This window comes from Staurois parvus, unplaced genomic scaffold (genome assembly GCF_062004578.1).
Source record: "Staurois parvus isolate SC_StPar_1 unplaced genomic scaffold, SC_StPar_1.0 ptg002025l, whole genome shotgun sequence".
NCBI classification, from domain to species: Eukaryota; Metazoa; Chordata; class Amphibia; order Anura; family Ranidae; genus Staurois; species Staurois parvus.
This window is the reverse complement of record NW_028319821.1, coordinates 108,601-124,994: the sequence shown is the minus strand read 5'-3', so window position 1 is coordinate 124,994 and position 16,394 is coordinate 108,601. Positions and strand designations below refer to the sequence as shown.

The 16,394-nt window shown below is 47.7% G+C and overlaps 1 protein-coding gene and 18 non-coding genes across 19 annotated transcripts in view; all 19 read right to left on the bottom strand.

Moving 5' to 3' along the window:
• Positions 1-16,394, bottom strand: part of LOC149432962 (bestrophin-4-like) — an 83,054-nt gene that overhangs the window by 46,958 nt on the left and 19,702 nt on the right. The window contains exon 4 of the mRNA XM_089664759.1: positions 15,356-15,433. Coding sequence (XP_089520885.1) covers positions 15,356-15,433 — 78 coding nt within the window. The remainder of the gene's footprint in view (positions 1-15,355; positions 15,434-16,394) is intronic.
• LOC149432980 (U5 spliceosomal RNA) lies at positions 230-344 on the bottom strand. Its single transcript, XR_016308907.1, has one exon. It is a non-coding gene; the product is annotated as a U5 spliceosomal RNA (small nuclear RNA).
• On the bottom strand, positions 1,094-1,208 carry LOC149432979 (U5 spliceosomal RNA). The gene has a single exon (XR_016308913.1). It is a non-coding gene; the product is annotated as a U5 spliceosomal RNA (small nuclear RNA).
• Positions 1,964-2,078, bottom strand: LOC149432978 (U5 spliceosomal RNA). Its single transcript, XR_016308906.1, has one exon. It is a non-coding gene; the product is annotated as a U5 spliceosomal RNA (small nuclear RNA).
• On the bottom strand, positions 2,825-2,939 carry LOC149432977 (U5 spliceosomal RNA). Its single transcript, XR_016308902.1, has one exon. It is a non-coding gene; the product is annotated as a U5 spliceosomal RNA (small nuclear RNA).
• On the bottom strand, positions 3,692-3,806 carry LOC149432976 (U5 spliceosomal RNA). The gene has a single exon (XR_016308905.1). It is a non-coding gene; the product is annotated as a U5 spliceosomal RNA (small nuclear RNA).
• LOC149432975 (U5 spliceosomal RNA) lies at positions 4,562-4,676 on the bottom strand. The gene has a single exon (XR_016308904.1). It is a non-coding gene; the product is annotated as a U5 spliceosomal RNA (small nuclear RNA).
• On the bottom strand, positions 5,426-5,540 carry LOC149432974 (U5 spliceosomal RNA). The gene has a single exon (XR_016308903.1). It is a non-coding gene; the product is annotated as a U5 spliceosomal RNA (small nuclear RNA).
• LOC149432973 (U5 spliceosomal RNA) lies at positions 6,293-6,407 on the bottom strand. Its single transcript, XR_016308901.1, has one exon. It is a non-coding gene; the product is annotated as a U5 spliceosomal RNA (small nuclear RNA).
• Positions 7,164-7,278, bottom strand: LOC149432972 (U5 spliceosomal RNA). Its single transcript, XR_016308900.1, has one exon. It is a non-coding gene; the product is annotated as a U5 spliceosomal RNA (small nuclear RNA).
• Positions 8,030-8,144, bottom strand: LOC149432971 (U5 spliceosomal RNA). The gene has a single exon (XR_016308899.1). It is a non-coding gene; the product is annotated as a U5 spliceosomal RNA (small nuclear RNA).
• On the bottom strand, positions 8,897-9,011 carry LOC149432970 (U5 spliceosomal RNA). Its single transcript, XR_016308898.1, has one exon. It is a non-coding gene; the product is annotated as a U5 spliceosomal RNA (small nuclear RNA).
• Positions 9,761-9,875, bottom strand: LOC149432969 (U5 spliceosomal RNA). Its single transcript, XR_016308897.1, has one exon. It is a non-coding gene; the product is annotated as a U5 spliceosomal RNA (small nuclear RNA).
• On the bottom strand, positions 10,625-10,739 carry LOC149432968 (U5 spliceosomal RNA). The gene has a single exon (XR_016308896.1). It is a non-coding gene; the product is annotated as a U5 spliceosomal RNA (small nuclear RNA).
• LOC149432967 (U5 spliceosomal RNA) lies at positions 11,492-11,606 on the bottom strand. Its single transcript, XR_016308895.1, has one exon. It is a non-coding gene; the product is annotated as a U5 spliceosomal RNA (small nuclear RNA).
• LOC149432966 (U5 spliceosomal RNA) lies at positions 12,359-12,473 on the bottom strand. The gene has a single exon (XR_016308894.1). It is a non-coding gene; the product is annotated as a U5 spliceosomal RNA (small nuclear RNA).
• On the bottom strand, positions 13,226-13,340 carry LOC149432965 (U5 spliceosomal RNA). The gene has a single exon (XR_016308893.1). It is a non-coding gene; the product is annotated as a U5 spliceosomal RNA (small nuclear RNA).
• LOC149432964 (U5 spliceosomal RNA) lies at positions 14,093-14,207 on the bottom strand. Its single transcript, XR_016308892.1, has one exon. It is a non-coding gene; the product is annotated as a U5 spliceosomal RNA (small nuclear RNA).
• LOC149432963 (U5 spliceosomal RNA) lies at positions 14,960-15,074 on the bottom strand. Its single transcript, XR_016308936.1, has one exon. It is a non-coding gene; the product is annotated as a U5 spliceosomal RNA (small nuclear RNA).

The following is a 16,394-nucleotide window of genomic DNA, read 5'->3' as shown; positions in this document are numbered from 1 at the left end:
ACAGGATTAGAGCAGGATCAGCTTTGGCTGGATACACCAGAAACTTTGAGCCGAGCCCAGAAAATTCAACCACTTCTCAAACAGCTCCATAACCCGTTGGTAAAACGAGACAATCCGATCAGCGTCTACGTCATGTTCCTCACCACCACCACCACCAACAACAACATTGGCCAAGACCAAAGATCTTCCAAAAACAGAGCAACTCAATCTATTTTTCAACAAGTGAGCAAGCCCAGCATCAGCTAGGCATCAAAAAATTCTCTGAAACTCATGGTTGTTCCTCTCCACGGAAATCTTTAGTAAAAGGCGAAAGATTTATACGATCTGAAGAGAAACCAGAGTATAAAGAACCCCAGCCCTAAACGAGGTTGCCGGCGGCACACAGATGCTGCTCAGCTCACGGTGACTCCTGATTTCATATCATTCACAAACAGAGCCAAATAAGGTGCGGAACCCAATCAAAGGAAAAGGATACTTCAGATCCAAATACCACCAGAAAAGGTTTACCTAGACAAAAATGCCAGTACATGTTACCCGAGATACGTTCGGGTTATGCAAATACAGACAAGCCAAAGGACGGCCTACTGCAGGGGATTATGGGAGAAGGCAGAGCGGCCTCATTTGCATGTCTTGACAGCTGTTTAGCGGGCTTCCGTAGGCACTTGTAGCGATGAGCTTCACCAGCACCATACCACGGGCATGCCAATGGAATTGGGCTATGGAAGGTCACCCTGTGCTTTTGAAGGATCCCTTACACACAGTCCAATAGAACCACACGGGTCGACAGGCCAAAAAGAGCTAACCTGAAGAACGCGGGAAATGCTTCCGACATGCTGCGACGCATTTCGCTACCGAAGGGAAAGCCCTACAGGATTAGAGCAGGATCAGCTTTGGCTGGATACACCAGAAACTTTGAGCCGAGCCCAGAAAATTCAACCACTTTTCAAACAGCTCCATAACCCATTGGTAAAACGAGACAATCCGATCAGCGTCTACGTCATGTTCCTCACCACCACCACCAACAACAACATTGGCCAAGACCAAAGATCTTCCAAAAACAGAGCAACTCAATCTATTTTTCAACAAGTGAGCAAGCCCAGAATCAGCTAGGCATCAAAAAATTCTCTGAAACTCATGGTTGTTCCTCTCCACGGAAATCTTTAGTAAAAGGCGAAAGATTTATACGATCTGAAGAGAAACCAGAGTATAAAGAACCCCAGCCCTAAACGAGGTTGCCGGCGGCACACAGATGCTGCTCAGCTCACGGTGACTCCTGATTTCATATCATTCACAAACAGAGCCAAATAAGGTGCGGAACCCAATCAAAGGAAAAGGATACTTCAGATCCAAATACCACCAGAAAAGGTTTACCTAGACAAAAATGCCAGTACATGTTACCCGAGATACGTTCGGGTTATGCAAATACAGACAAGCCAAAGGACGGCCTACTGCAGGGGATTATGGGAGAAGGCAGAGCGGCCTCATTTGCATGTCTTTACAGCTGTTTAGCGGGCTTCCGTAGGCACTTGTAGCGATGAGCTTCACCAGCACCATACCACGGGCATGCCAATGGAATTGGGCTATGGAAGGTCACCCTGTGCTTTTGAAGGATCCCTTACACACAGTCCAATAGAACCACACGGGTCGACAGGCCAAAAAGAGCTAACCTGAAGAACGCGGGAAATGCTTCCGACATGCTGCGACGCATTTCGCTACCGAAGGGAAAGCCCTACAGGATTAGAGCAGGATCAGCTTTGGCTGGATACACCAGAAACTTTGAGCCGAGCCCAGAAAATTCAACCACTTTTCAAACAGCTCCATAACCCGTTGGTAAAACGAGACAATCCGATCAGCGTCTACGTCATGTTCCTCACCACCACCACCACCACCAACAACAACACTGGCCAAGACCAAAGATCTTCCAAAAACAGAGCAACTCAATCTATTTTTCAACAAGTGAGCAAGCCCAGCATCAGCTAGGCATCAAAAAATTCTCTGAAACTCATGGTTGTTCCTCTCCACGGAAATCTTTAGTAAAAGGCGAAAGATTTATACGATCTGAAGAGAAACCAGAGTATAAAGAACCCCAGCCCTAAACGAGGTTGCCGGCGGCACACAGATGCTGCTCAGCTCACGGTGACTCCTGATTTCATATCATTCACAAACAGAGCCAAATAAGGTGCGGAACCCAATCAAAGGAAAAGGATACTTCAGATCCAAATACCACCAGAAAAGGTTTACCTAGACAAAAATGCCAGTACATGTTACCCGAGATACGTTCGGGTTATGCAAATACAGACAAGCCAAAGGACGGCCTACTGCAGGGGATTATGGGAGAAGGCAGAGCGGCCTCATTTGCATGTCTTTACAGCTGTTTAGCGGGCTTCCGTAGGCACTTGTAGCGATGAGCTTCACCAGCACCATACCACGGGCATGCCAATGGAATTGGGCTATGGAAGGTCACCCTGTGCTTTTGAAGGATCCCTTACACACAGTCCAATAGAACCACACGGGTCGACAGGCCAAAAAGAGCTAACCTGAAGAACGCGGGAAATGCTTCCGACATGCTGCGACGCATTTCGCTACCGAAGGGAAAGCCCTACAGGATTAGAGCAGGATCAGCTTTGGCTGGATACACCAGAAACTTTGAGCCGAGCCCAGAAAATTCAACCACTTTTCAAACAGCTCCATAACCCGTTGGTAAAACGAGACAATCCGATCAGCGTCTACGTCATGTTCCTCACCACCACCACCAACAACATTGGCCAAGACCAAAGATCTTCCAAAAACAGAGCAACTCAATCTATTTTTCAACAAGTGAGCAAGCCCAGAATCAGCTAGGCATCAAAAAATTCTCTGAAACTCATGGTTGTTCCTCTCCACGGAAATCTTTAGTAAAAGGCGAAAGATTTATACGATCTGAAGAGAAACCAGAGTATAAAGAACCCCAGCCCTAAACGAGGTTGCCGGCGGCACACAGATGCTGCTCAGCTCACGGTGACTCCTGATTTCATATCATTCACAAACAGAGCCAAATAAGGTGCGGAACCCAATCAAAGGAAAAGGATACTTCAGATCCAAATACCACCAGAAAAGGTTTACCTAGACAAAAATGCCAGTACATGTTACCCGAGATACGTTCGGGTTATGCAAATACAGACAAGCCAAAGGACGGCCTACTGCAGGGGATTATGGGAGAAGGCAGAGCAGCCTCATTTGAATGTCTTGACAGCTGTTTAGCGGGCTTCCGTAGGCACTTGTAGCGATGAGCTTCACCAGCACCATACCACGGGCATGCCAATGGAATTGGGCTATGGAAGGTCACCCTGTGCTTTTGAAGGATCCCTTACACACAGTCCAATAGAACCACACGGGTCGACAGGCCAAAAAGAGCTAACCTGAAGAACGCGGGAAATGCTTCCGACATGCTGCGACGCATTTCGCTACCGAAGGGAAAGCCCTACAGGATTAGAGCAGGATCAGCTTTGGCTGGATACACCAGAAACTTTGAGCCGAGCCCAGAAAATTCAACCACTTTTCAAACAGCTCCATAACCCGTTGGTAAAACGAGACAATCCGATCAGCGTCTACGTCATGTTCCTCACCACTACCACCACCAACAACAACATTGGCCAAGACCAAAGATCTTCCAAAAACAGAGCAACTCAATCTATTTTTCAACAAGTGAGCAAGCCCAGCATCAGCTAGGCATCAAAAAATTCTCTGAAACTCATGGTTGTTCCTCTCCACGGAAATCTTTAGTAAAAGGCGAAAGATTTATACGATCTGAAGAGAAACCAGAGTATAAAGAACCCCAGCCCTAAACGAGGTTGCCGGCGGCACACAGATGCTGCTCAGCTCACGGTGACTCCTGATTTCATATCATTCACAAACAGAGCCAAATAAGGTGCGGAACCCAATCAAAGGAAAAGGATACTTCAGATCCAAATACCACCAGAAAAGGTTTACCTAGACAAAAATGCCAGTACATGTTACCCGAGATACGTTCGGGTTATGCAAATACAGACAAGCCAAAGGACGGCCTACTGCAGGGGATTATGGGAGAAGGCAGAGCGGCCTCATTTGCATGTCTTGACAGCTGTTTAGCGGGCTTCCGTAGGCACTTGTAGCGATGAGCTTCACCAGCACCATACCACGGGCATGCCAATGGAATTGGGCTATGGAAGGTCACCCTGTGCTTTTGAAGGATCCCTTACACACAGTCCAATAGAACCACACGGGTCGACAGGCCAAAAAGAGCTAACCTGAAGAACGCGGGAAATGCTTCCGACATGCTGCGACGCATTTCGCTACCGAAGGGAAAGCCCTACAGGATTAGAGCAGGATCAGCTTTGGCTGGATACACCAGAAACTTTGAGCCGAGCCCAGAAAATTCAACCACTTTTCAAACAGCTCCATAACCCGTTGGTAAAACGAGACAATCCGATCAGCGTCTACGTCATGTTCCTCACCACCACCACCACCACCAACAACAACACTGGCCAAGACCAAAGATCTTCCAAAAACAGAGCAACTCAATCTATTTTTCAACAAGTGAGCAAGCCCAGCATCAGCTAGGCATCAAAAAATTCTCTGAAACTCATGGTTGTTCCTCTCCACGGAAATCTTTAGTAAAAGGCGAAAGATTTATACGATCTGAAGAGAAACCAGAGTATAAAGAACCCCAGCCCTAAACGAGGTTGCCGGCGGCACACAGATGCTGCTCAGCTCACGGTGACTCCTGATTTCATATCATTCACAAACAGAGCCAAATAAGGTGCGGAACCCAATCAAAGGAAAAGGATACTTCAGATCCAAATACCACCAGAAAAGGTTTACCTAGACAAAAATGCCAGTACATGTTACCCGAGATACGTTCGGGTTATGCAAATACAGACAAGCCAAAGGACGGCCTACTGCAGGGGATTATGGGAGAAGGCAGAGCGGCCTCATTTGCATGTCTTTACAGCTGTTTAGCGGGCTTCCGTAGGCACTTGTAGCGATGAGCTTCACCAGCACCATACCACGGGCATGCCAATGGAATTGGGCTATGGAAGGTCACCCTGTGCTTTTGAAGGATCCCTTACACACAGTCCAATAGAACCACACGGGTCGACAGGCCAAAAAGAGCTAACCTGAAGAACGCGGGAAATGCTTCCGACATGCTGCCACGCATTTCGCTACCGAAGGGAAAGCCCTACAGGATTAGAGCAGGATCAGCTTTGGCTGGATACACCAGAAACTTTGAGCCGAGCCCAGAAAATTCAACCACTTTTCAAACAGCTCCATAACCCGTTGGTAAAACGAGACAATCCGATCAGCGTCTACGTCATGTTCCTCACCACCACCACCAACAACAACACTGGCCAAGACCAAAGATCTTCCAAAAACAGAGCAACTCAATCTATTTTTCAACAAGTGAGCAAGCCCAGCATCAGCTAGGCATCAAAAAATTCTCTGAAACTCATGGTTGTTCCTCTCCACGGAAATCTTTAGTAAAAGGCGAAAGATTTATACGATCTGAAGAGAAACCAGAGTATAAAGAACCCCAGCCCTAAACGAGGTTGCCGGCGGCACACAGATGCTGCTCAGCTCACGGTGACTCCTGATTTCATATCATTCACAAACAGAGCCAAATAAGGTGCGGAACCCAATCAAAGGAAAAGGATACTTCAGATCCAAATACCACCAGAAAAGGTTTACCTAGACAAAAATGCCAGTACATGTTACCCGAGATACGTTCGGGTTATGCAAATACAGACAAGCCAAAGGACGGCCTACTGCAGGGGATTATGGGAGAAGGCAGAGCGGCCTCATTTGCATGTCTTGACAGCTGTTTAGCGGGCTTCCGTAGGCACTTGTAGCGATGAGCTTCACCAGCACCATACCACGGGCATGCCAATGGAATTGGGCTATGGAAGGTCACCCTGTGCTTTTGAAGGATCCCTTACACACAGTCCAATAGAACCACACGGGTCGACAGGCCAAAAAGAGCTAACCTGAAGAACGCGGGAAATGCTTCCGACATGCTGCGACGCATTTCGCTACCGAAGGGAAAGCCCTACAGGATTAGAGCAGGATCAGCTTTGGCTGGATACACCAGAAACTTTGAGCCGAGCCCAGAAAATTCAACCACTTTTCAAACAGCTCCATAACCCGTTGGTAAAACGAGACAATCCGATCAGCGTCTACGTCATGTTCCTCACCACTACCACCACCAACAACAACATTGGCCAAGACCAAAGATCTTCCAAAAACAGAGCAACTCAATCTATTTTTCAACAAGTGAGCAAGCCCAGCATCAGCTAGGCATCAAAAAATTCTCTGAAACTCATGGTTGTTCCTCTCCACGGAAATCTTTAGTAAAAGGCGAAAGATTTATACGATCTGAAGAGAAACCAGAGTATAAAGAACCCCAGCCCTAAAACGAGGTTGCCGGCGGCACACAGATGCTGCTCAGCTCACGGTGACTCCTGATTTCATATCATTCACAAACAGAGCCAAATAAGGTGCGGAACCCAATCAAAGGAAAAGGATACTTCAGATCCAAATACCACCAGAAAAGGTTTACCTAGACAAAAATGCCAGTACATGTTACCCGAGATACGTTCGGGTTATGCAAATACAGACAAGCCAAAGGACGGCCTACTGCAGGGGATTATGGGAGAAGGCAGAGCGGCCTCATTTGCATGTCTTGACAGCTGTTTAGCGGGCTTCCGTAGGCACTTGTAGCGATGAGCTTCACCAGCACCATACCACGGGCATGCCAATGGAATTGGGCTATGGAAGGTCACCCTGTGCTTTTGAAGGATCCCTTACACACAGTCCAATAGAACCACACGGGTCGACAGGCCAAAAAGAGCTAACCTGAAGAACGCGGGAAATGCTTCCGACATGCTGCCACGCATTTCGCTACCGAAGGGAAAGCCCTACAGGATTAGAGCAGGATCAGCTTTGGCTGGATACACCAGAAACTTTGAGCCGAGCCCAGAAAATTCAACCACTTTTCAAACAGCTCCATAACCCGTTGGTAAAACGAGACAATCCGATCAGCGACTACGTCATGTTCCTCACCACCACCACCACCACCAACAACAACACTGGCCAAGACCAAAGATCTTCCAAAAACAGAGCAACTCAATCTATTTTTCAACAAGTGAGCAAGCCCAGCATCAGCTAGGCATCAAAAAATTCTCTGAAACTCATGGTTGTTCCTCTCCACGGAAATCTTTAGTAAAAGGCGAAAGATTTATACGATCTGAAGAGAAACCAGAGTATAAAAGAACCCCAGCCCTAAACGAGGTTGCCGGCGGCACACAGATGCTGCTCAGCTCACGGTGACTCCTGATTTCATATCATTCACAAACAGAGCCAAATAAGGTGCGGAACCCAATCAAAGGAAAAGGATACTTCAGATCCAAATACCACCAGAAAAGGTTTTACCTAGACAAAAATGCCAGTACATGTTACCCGAGATACGTTCGGGTTATGCAAATACAGACAAGCCAAAGGACGGCCTACTGCAGGGGATTATGGGAGAAGGCAGAGCGGCCTCATTTGCATGTCTTTACAGCTGTTTAGCGGGCTTCCGTAGGCACTTGTAGCGATGAGCTTCACCAGCACCATACCACGGGCATGCCAATGGAATTGGGCTATGGAAGGTCACCCTGTGCTTTTGAAGGATCCCTTACACACAGTCCAATAGAACCACACGGGTCGACAGGCCAAAAAGAGCTAACCTGAAGAACGCGGGAAATGCTTCCGACATGCTGCCACGCATTTCGCTACCGAAGGGAAAGCCCTACAGGATTAGAGCAGGATCAGCTTTGGCTGGATACACCAGAAACTTTGAGCCGAGCCCAGAAAATTCAACCACTTTTCAAACAGCTCCATAACCCGTTGGTAAAACGAGACAATCCGATCAGCGTCTACGTCATGTTCCTCACCACCACCACCAACAACAACACTGGCCAAGACCAAAGATCTTCCAAAAACAGAGCAACTCAATCTATTTTTCAACAAGTGAGCAAGCCCAGCATCAGCTAGGCATCAAAAAATTCTCTGAAACTCATGGTTGTTCCTCTCCACGGAAATCTTTAGTAAAAGGCGAAAGATTTATACGATCTGAAGAGAAACCAGAGTATAAAGAACCCCAGCCCTAAACGAGGTTGCCGGCGGCACACAGATGCTGCTCAGCTCACGGTGACTCCTGATTTCATATCATTCACAAACAGAGCCAAATAAGGTGCGGAACCCAATCAAAGGAAAAGGATACTTCAGATCCAAATACCACCAGAAAAGGTTTACCTAGACAAAAATGCCAGTACATGTTACCCGAGATACGTTCGGGTTATGCAAATACAGACAAGCCAAAGGACGGCCTACTGCAGGGGATTATGGGAGAAGGCAGAGCGGCCTCATTTGCATGTCTTGACAGCTGTTTAGCGGGCTTCCGTAGGCACTTGTAGCGATGAGCTTCACCAGCACCATACCACGGGCATGCCAATGGAATTGGGCTATGGAAGGTCACCCTGCGCTTTTGAAGGATCCCTTACACACAGTCCAATAGAACCACACGGGTCGACAGGCCAAAAAGAGCTAACCTGAAGAACGCGGGAAATGCTTCCGACATGCTGCGACGCATTTCGCTACCGAAGGGAAAGCCCTACAGGATTAGAGCAGGATCAGCTTTGGCTGGATACACCAGAAACTTTGAGCCGAGCCCAGAAAATTCAACCACTTTTCAAACAGCTCCATAACCCGTTGGTAAAACGAGACAATCCGATCAGCGTCTACGTCATGTTCCTCACCACCACCACCACCAACAACAACATTGGCCAAGACCAAAGATCTTCCAAAAACAGAGCAACTCAATCTATTTTTCAACAAGTGAGCAAGCCCAGCATCAGCTAGGCATCAAAAAATTCTCTGAAACTCATGGTTGTTCCTCTCCACGGAAATCTTTAGTAAAAGGCGAAAGATTTATACGATCTGAAGAGAAACCAGAGTATAAAGAACCCCAGCCCTAAACGAGGTTGCCGGCGGCACACAGATGCTGCTCAGCTCACGGTGACTCCTGATTTCATATCATTCACAAACAGAGCCAAATAAGGTGCGGAACCCAATCAAAGGAAAAGGATACTTCAGATCCAAATACCACCAGAAAAGGTTTACCTAGACAAAAATGCCAGTACATGTTACCCGAGATACGTTCGGGTTATGCAAATACAGACAAGCCAAAGGACGGCCTACTGCAGGGGATTATGGGAGAAGGCAGAGCGGCCTCATTTGCATGTCTTGACAGCTGTTTAGCGGGCTTCCGTAGGCACTTGTAGCGATGAGCTTCACCAGCACCATACCACGGGCATGCCAATGGAATTGGGCTATGGAAGGTCACCCTGTGCTTTTGAAGGATCCCTTACACACAGTCCAATAGAACCACACGGGTCGACAGGCCAAAAAGAGCTAACCTGAAGAACGCGGGAAATGCTTCCGACATGCTGCGACGCATTTCGCTACCGAAGGGAAAGCCCTACAGGATTAGAGCAGGATCAGCTTTGGCTGGATACACCAGAAACTTTGAGCCGAGCCCAGAAAATTCAACCACTTTTCAAACAGCTCCATAACCCGTTGGTAAAACGAGACAATCCGATCAGCGTCTACGTCATGTTCCTCACCACCACCACCAACAACAACATTGGCCAAGACCAAAGATCTTCCAAAAACAGAGCAACTCAATCTATTTTTCAACAAGTGAGCAAGCCCAGCATCAGCTAGGCATCAAAAAATTCTCTGAAACTCATGGTTGTTCCTCTCCACGGAAATCTTTAGTAAAAGGCGAAAGATTTATACGATCTGAAGAGAAACCAGAGTATAAAGAACCCCAGCCCTAAACGAGGTTGCCGGCGGCACACAGATGCTGCTCAGCTCACGGTGACTCCTGATTTCATATCATTCACAAACAGAGCCAAATAAGGTGCGGAACCCAATCAAAGGAAAAGGATACTTCAGATCCAAATACCACCAGAAAAGGTTTACCTAGACAAAAATGCCAGTACATGTTACCCGAGATACGTTCGGGTTATGCAAATACAGACAAGCCAAAGGACGGCCTACTGCAGGGGATTATGGGAGAAGGCAGAGCGGCCTCATTTGCATGTCTTGACAGCTGTTTAGCGGGCTTCCGTAGGCACTTGTAGCGATGAGCTTCACCAGCACCATACCACGGGCATGCCAATGGAATTGGGCTATGGAAGGTCACCCTGTGCTTTTGAAGGATCCCTTACACACAGTCCAATAGAACCACACGGGTCGACAGGCCAAAAAGAGCTAACCTGAAGAACGCGGGAAATGCTTCCGACATGCTGCGACGCATTTTGCTACCGAAGGGAAAGCCCTACAGGATTAGAGCAGGATCAGCTTTGGCTGGATACACCAGAAACTTTGAGCCGAGCCCAGAAAATTCAACCACTTTTCAAACAGCTCCATAACCCGTTGGTAAAACGAGACAATCCGATCAGCGTCTACGTCATGTTCCTCACCACCACCACCAACAACAACATTGGCCAAGACCAAAGATCTTCCAAAAACAGAGCAACTCAATCTATTTTTCAACAAGTGAGCAAGCCCAGCATCAGCTAGGCATCAAAAAATTCTCTGAAACTCATGGTTGTTCCTCTCCACGGAAATCTTTAGTAAAAGGCGAAAGATTTATACGATCTGAAGAGAAACCAGAGTATAAAGAACCCCAGCCCTAAACGAGGTTGCCGGCGGCACACAGATGCTGCTCAGCTCACGGTGACTCCTGATTTCATATCATTCACAAACAGAGCCAAATAAGGTGCGGAACCCAATCAAAGGAAAAGGATACTTCAGATCCAAATACCACCAGAAAAGGTTTACCTAGACAAAAATGCCAGTACATGTTACCCGAGATACGTTCGGGTTATGCAAATACAGACAAGCCAAAGGACGGCCTACTGCAGGGGATTATGGGAGAAGGCAGAGCGGCCTCATTTGCATGTCTTGACAGCTGTTTAGCGGGCTTCCGTAGGCACTTGTAGCGATGAGCTTCACCAGCACCATACCACGGGCATGCCAATGGAATTGGGCTATGGAAGGTCACCCTGTGCTTTTGAAGGATCCCTTACACACAGTCCAATAGAACCACACGGGTCGACAGGCCAAAAAGAGCTAACCTGAAGAACGCGGGAAATGCTTCCGACATGCTGCGACGCATTTCGCTACCGAAGGGAAAGCCCTACAGGATTAGAGCAGGATCAGCTTTGGCTGGATACACCAGAAACTTTGAGCCGAGCCCAGAAAATTCAACCACTTTTCAAACAGCTCCATAACCCGTTGGTAAAACGAGACAATCCGATCAGCGTCTACGTCATGTTCCTCACCACCACCACCACCAACAACAACATTGGCCAAGACCAAAGATCTTCCAAAAACAGAGCAACTCAATCTATTTTTCAACAAGTGAGCAAGCCCAGCATCAGCTAGGCATCAAAAAATTCTCTGAAACTCATGGTTGTTCCTCTCCACGGAAATCTTTAGTAAAAGGCGAAAGATTTATACGATCTGAAGAGAAACCAGAGTATAAAGAACCCCAGCCCTAAACGAGGTTGCCGGCGGCACACAGATGCTGCTCAGCTCACGGTGACTCCTGATTTCATATCATTCACAAACAGAGCCAAATAAGGTGCGGAACCCAATCAAAGGAAAAGGATACTTCAGATCCAAATACCACCAGAAAAGGTTTACCTAGACAAAAATGCCAGTACATGTTACCCGAGATACGTTCGGGTTATGCAAATACAGACAAGCCAAAGGACGGCCTACTGCAGGGGATTATGGGAGAAGGCAGAGCGGCCTCATTTGCATGTCTTGACAGCTGTTTAGCGGGCTTCCGTAGGCACTTGTAGCGATGAGCTTCACCAGCACCATACCACGGGCATGCCAATGGAATTGGGCTATGGAAGGTCACCCTGTGCTTTTGAAGGATCCCTTACACACAGTCCAATAGAACCACACGGGTCGACAGGCCAAAAAGAGCTAACCTGAAGAACGCGGGAAATGCTTCCGACATGCTGCGACGCATTTCGCTACCGAAGGGAAAGCCCTACAGGATTAGAGCAGGATCAGCTTTGGCTGGATACACCAGAAACTTTGAGCCGAGCCCAGAAAATTCAACCACTTTTCAAACAGCTCCATAACCCGTTGGTAAAACGAGACAATCCGATCAGCGTCTACGTCATGTTCCTCACCACCACCACCACCAACAACAACATTGGCCAAGACCAAAGATCTTCCAAAAACAGAGCAACTCAATCTATTTTTCAACAAGTGAGCAAGCCCAGCATCAGCTAGGCATCAAAAAATTCTCTGAAACTCATGGTTGTTCCTCTCCACGGAAATCTTTAGTAAAAGGCGAAAGATTTATACGATCTGAAGAGAAACCAGAGTATAAAGAACCCCAGCCCTAAACGAGGTTGCCGGCGGCACACAGATGCTGCTCAGCTCACGGTGACTCCTGATTTCATATCATTCACAAACAGAGCCAAATAAGGTGCGGAACCCAATCAAAGGAAAAGGATACTTCAGATCCAAATACCACCAGAAAAGGTTTACCTAGACAAAAATGCCAGTACATGTTACCCGAGATACGTTCGGGTTATGCAAATACAGACAAGCCAAAGGACGGCCTACTGCAGGGGATTATGGGAGAAGGCAGAGCGGCCTCATTTGCATGTCTTGACAGCTGTTTAGCGGGCTTCCGTAGGCACTTGTAGCGATGAGCTTCACCAGCACCATACCACGGGCATGCCAATGGAATTGGGCTATGGAAGGTCACCCTGTGCTTTTGAAGGATCCCTTACACACAGTCCAATAGAACCACACGGGTCGACAGGCCAAAAAGAGCTAACCTGAAGAACGCGGGAAATGCTTCCGACATGCTGCGACGCATTTCGCTACCGAAGGGAAAGCCCTACAGGATTAGAGCAGGATCAGCTTTGGCTGGATACACCAGAAACTTTGAGCCGAGCCCAGAAAATTCAACCACTTTTCAAACAGCTCCATAACCCGTTGGTAAAACGAGACAATCCGATCAGCGTCTACGTCATGTTCCTCACCACCACCACCACCAACAACAACATTGGCCAAGACCAAAGATCTTCCAAAAACAGAGCAACTCAATCTATTTTTCAACAAGTGAGCAAGCCCAGCATCAGCTAGGCATCAAAAAATTCTCTGAAACTCATGGTTGTTCCTCTCCACGGAAATCTTTAGTAAAAGGCGAAAGATTTATACGATCTGAAGAGAAACCAGAGTATAAAGAACCCCAGCCCTAAACGAGGTTGCCGGCGGCACACAGATGCTGCTCAGCTCACGGTGACTCCTGATTTCATATCATTCACAAACAGAGCCAAATAAGGTGCGGAACCCAATCAAAGGAAAAGGATACTTCAGATCCAAATACCACCAGAAAAGGTTTACCTAGACAAAAATGCCAGTACATGTTACCCGAGATACGTTCGGGTTATGCAAATACAGACAAGCCAAAGGACGGCCTACTGCAGGGGATTATGGGAGAAGGCAGAGCGGCCTCATTTGCATGTCTTGACAGCTGTTTAGCGGGCTTCCGTAGGCACTTGTAGCGATGAGCTTCACCAGCACCATACCACGGGCATGCCAATGGAATTGGGCTATGGAAGGTCACCCTGTGCTTTTGAAGGATCCCTTACACACAGTCCAATAGAACCACACGGGTCGACAGGCCAAAAAGAGCTAACCTGAAGAACGCGGGAAATGCTTCCGACATGCTGCGACGCATTTCGCTACCGAAGGGAAAGCCCTACAGGATTAGAGCAGGATCAGCTTTGGCTGGATACACCAGAAACTTTGAGCCGAGCCCAGAAAATTCAACCACTTTTCAAACAGCTCCATAACCCGTTGGTAAAACGAGACAATCCGATCAGCGTCTACGTCATGTTCCTCACCACCACCACCACCAACAACAACATTGGCCAAGACCAAAGATCTTCCAAAAACAGAGCAACTCAATCTATTTTTCAACAAGTGAGCAAGCCCAGCATCAGCTAGGCATCAAAAAATTCTCTGAAACTCATGGTTGTTCCTCTCCACGGAAATCTTTAGTAAAAGGCGAAAGATTTATACGATCTGAAGAGAAACCAGAGTATAAAGAACCCCAGCCCTAAACGAGGTTGCCGGCGGCACACAGATGCTGCTCAGCTCACGGTGACTCCTGATTTCATATCATTCACAAACAGAGCCAAATAAGGTGCGGAACCCAATCAAAGGAAAAGGATACTTCAGATCCAAATACCACCAGAAAAGGTTTACCTAGACAAAAATGCCAGTACATGTTACCCGAGATACGTTCGGGTTATGCAAATACAGACAAGCCAAAGGACGGCCTACTGCAGGGGATTATGGGAGAAGGCAGAGCGGCCTCATTTGCATGTCTTGACAGCTGTTTAGCGGGCTTCCGTAGGCACTTGTAGCGATGAGCTTCACCAGCACCATACCACGGGCATGCCAATGGAATTGGGCTATGGAAGGTCACCCTGTGCTTTTGAAGGATCCCTTACACACAGTCCAATAGAACCACACGGGTCGACAGGCCAAAAAGAGCTAACCTGAAGAACGCGGGAAATGCTTCCGACATGCTGCGACGCATTTCGCTACCGAAGGGAAAGCCCTACAGGATTAGAGCAGGATCAGCTTTGGCTGGATACACCAGAAACTTTGAGCCGAGCCCAGAAAATTCAACCACTTTTCAAACAGCTCCATAACCCGTTGGTAAAACGAGACAATCCGATCAGCGTCTACGTCATGTTCCTCACCACCACCACCACCAACAACAACATTGGCCAAGACCAAAGATCTTCCAAAAACAGAGCAACTCAATCTATTTTTCAACAAGTGAGCAAGCCCAGCATCAGCTAGGCATCAAAAAATTCTCTGAAACTCATGGTTGTTCCTCTCCACGGAAATCTTTAGTAAAAGGCGAAAGATTTATACGATCTGAAGAGAAACCAGAGTATAAAGAACCCCAGCCCTAAACGAGGTTGCCGGCGGCACACAGATGCTGCTCAGCTCACGGTGACTCCTGATTTCATATCATTCACAAACAGAGCCAAATAAGGTGCGGAACCCAATCAAAGGAAAAGGATACTTCAGATCCAAATACCACCAGAAAAGGTTTACCTAGACAAAAATGCCAGTACATGTTACCCGAGATACGTTCGGGTTATGCAAATACAGACAAGCCAAAGGACGGCCTACTGCAGGGGATTATGGGAGAAGGCATATAGACGGTACTGACCTGTGTGTAGACCAGAGGGACGCTGATCCAGTCGTAGTGGAAGAGCATGCTGCATTTGGCTCGGTAATTGTTCAGCTCCTGCCCAGCAATACAATAAGAAGACATTATAAATCATTCTGTTATATCTGCAGACTTTGTTCTCGGACAACACTGAGCTCCATATTTATCATGAGGCGTCCCATATTATAGGAGTGCTGCTTGGATCGGTGAATGAGCTTTGAGCCCCCTTCCCCCACCCTGGTGGCATGTGTCTCGGAGTTTGGTGGACCCTCGGTATAGGAAACAATTGACATCCATCTGGACAAATACTAGAGCCGTGTAAATCCTTAGACTGATGGCAATGTTAGGAGCAGACGGGGGGCCGGAGAGGCACAGACAAGCTGAGGACACTTTGGGGGGATTTACTAAAACTGGAACAAACAGAATCTGGTGCAGCTGTGCGTGACAGCCAATCAGCTTCCACCTTCAGCTTGTTCCCTGAAGCTTTGGCAATAAAACCTGGAAGCTGATTGGTTTCTGTGCAGATTCTGCGTGAACCACCTTTAGTAAATACACTCCTTTCAGTTCCAGTAATACAAAGAAACAATTCAGTCAGACATAAGCCATGAAAGGGCAGAAAGACGGACAGACAGACAGATAGATAGACAGACGGACAGACAGACGGACAGACAGGCAGACAGACAGGCAGGCAGGCAGGCAGGCAGGCAGGCAGACAGACAGACAGACAGGCAGGAAGGCAGACAAGCAGATAGACAGACAGACAGACAGGCAGATAGACAGACAGACAGACATACAAGCAGGAAGACAGACAGGCAGGAAGACAGACAGACAGGCAGGCAGGAAGGCAGGAAGACAGACAGGCAGGAAGGCAGACAAGCAGATAGACAGACAGGCAGACAGACAGACAGACAGGCAGGCAGATAGACAGACAGACAGGCAGGAAGACAGACAGGCAGGAAGACAGACAGACAGGCAGGAAGGCAGACAAGCAGATAGACAGACAGGCAGACAGACAGACAGGCAGGAAGACAGACAGGCA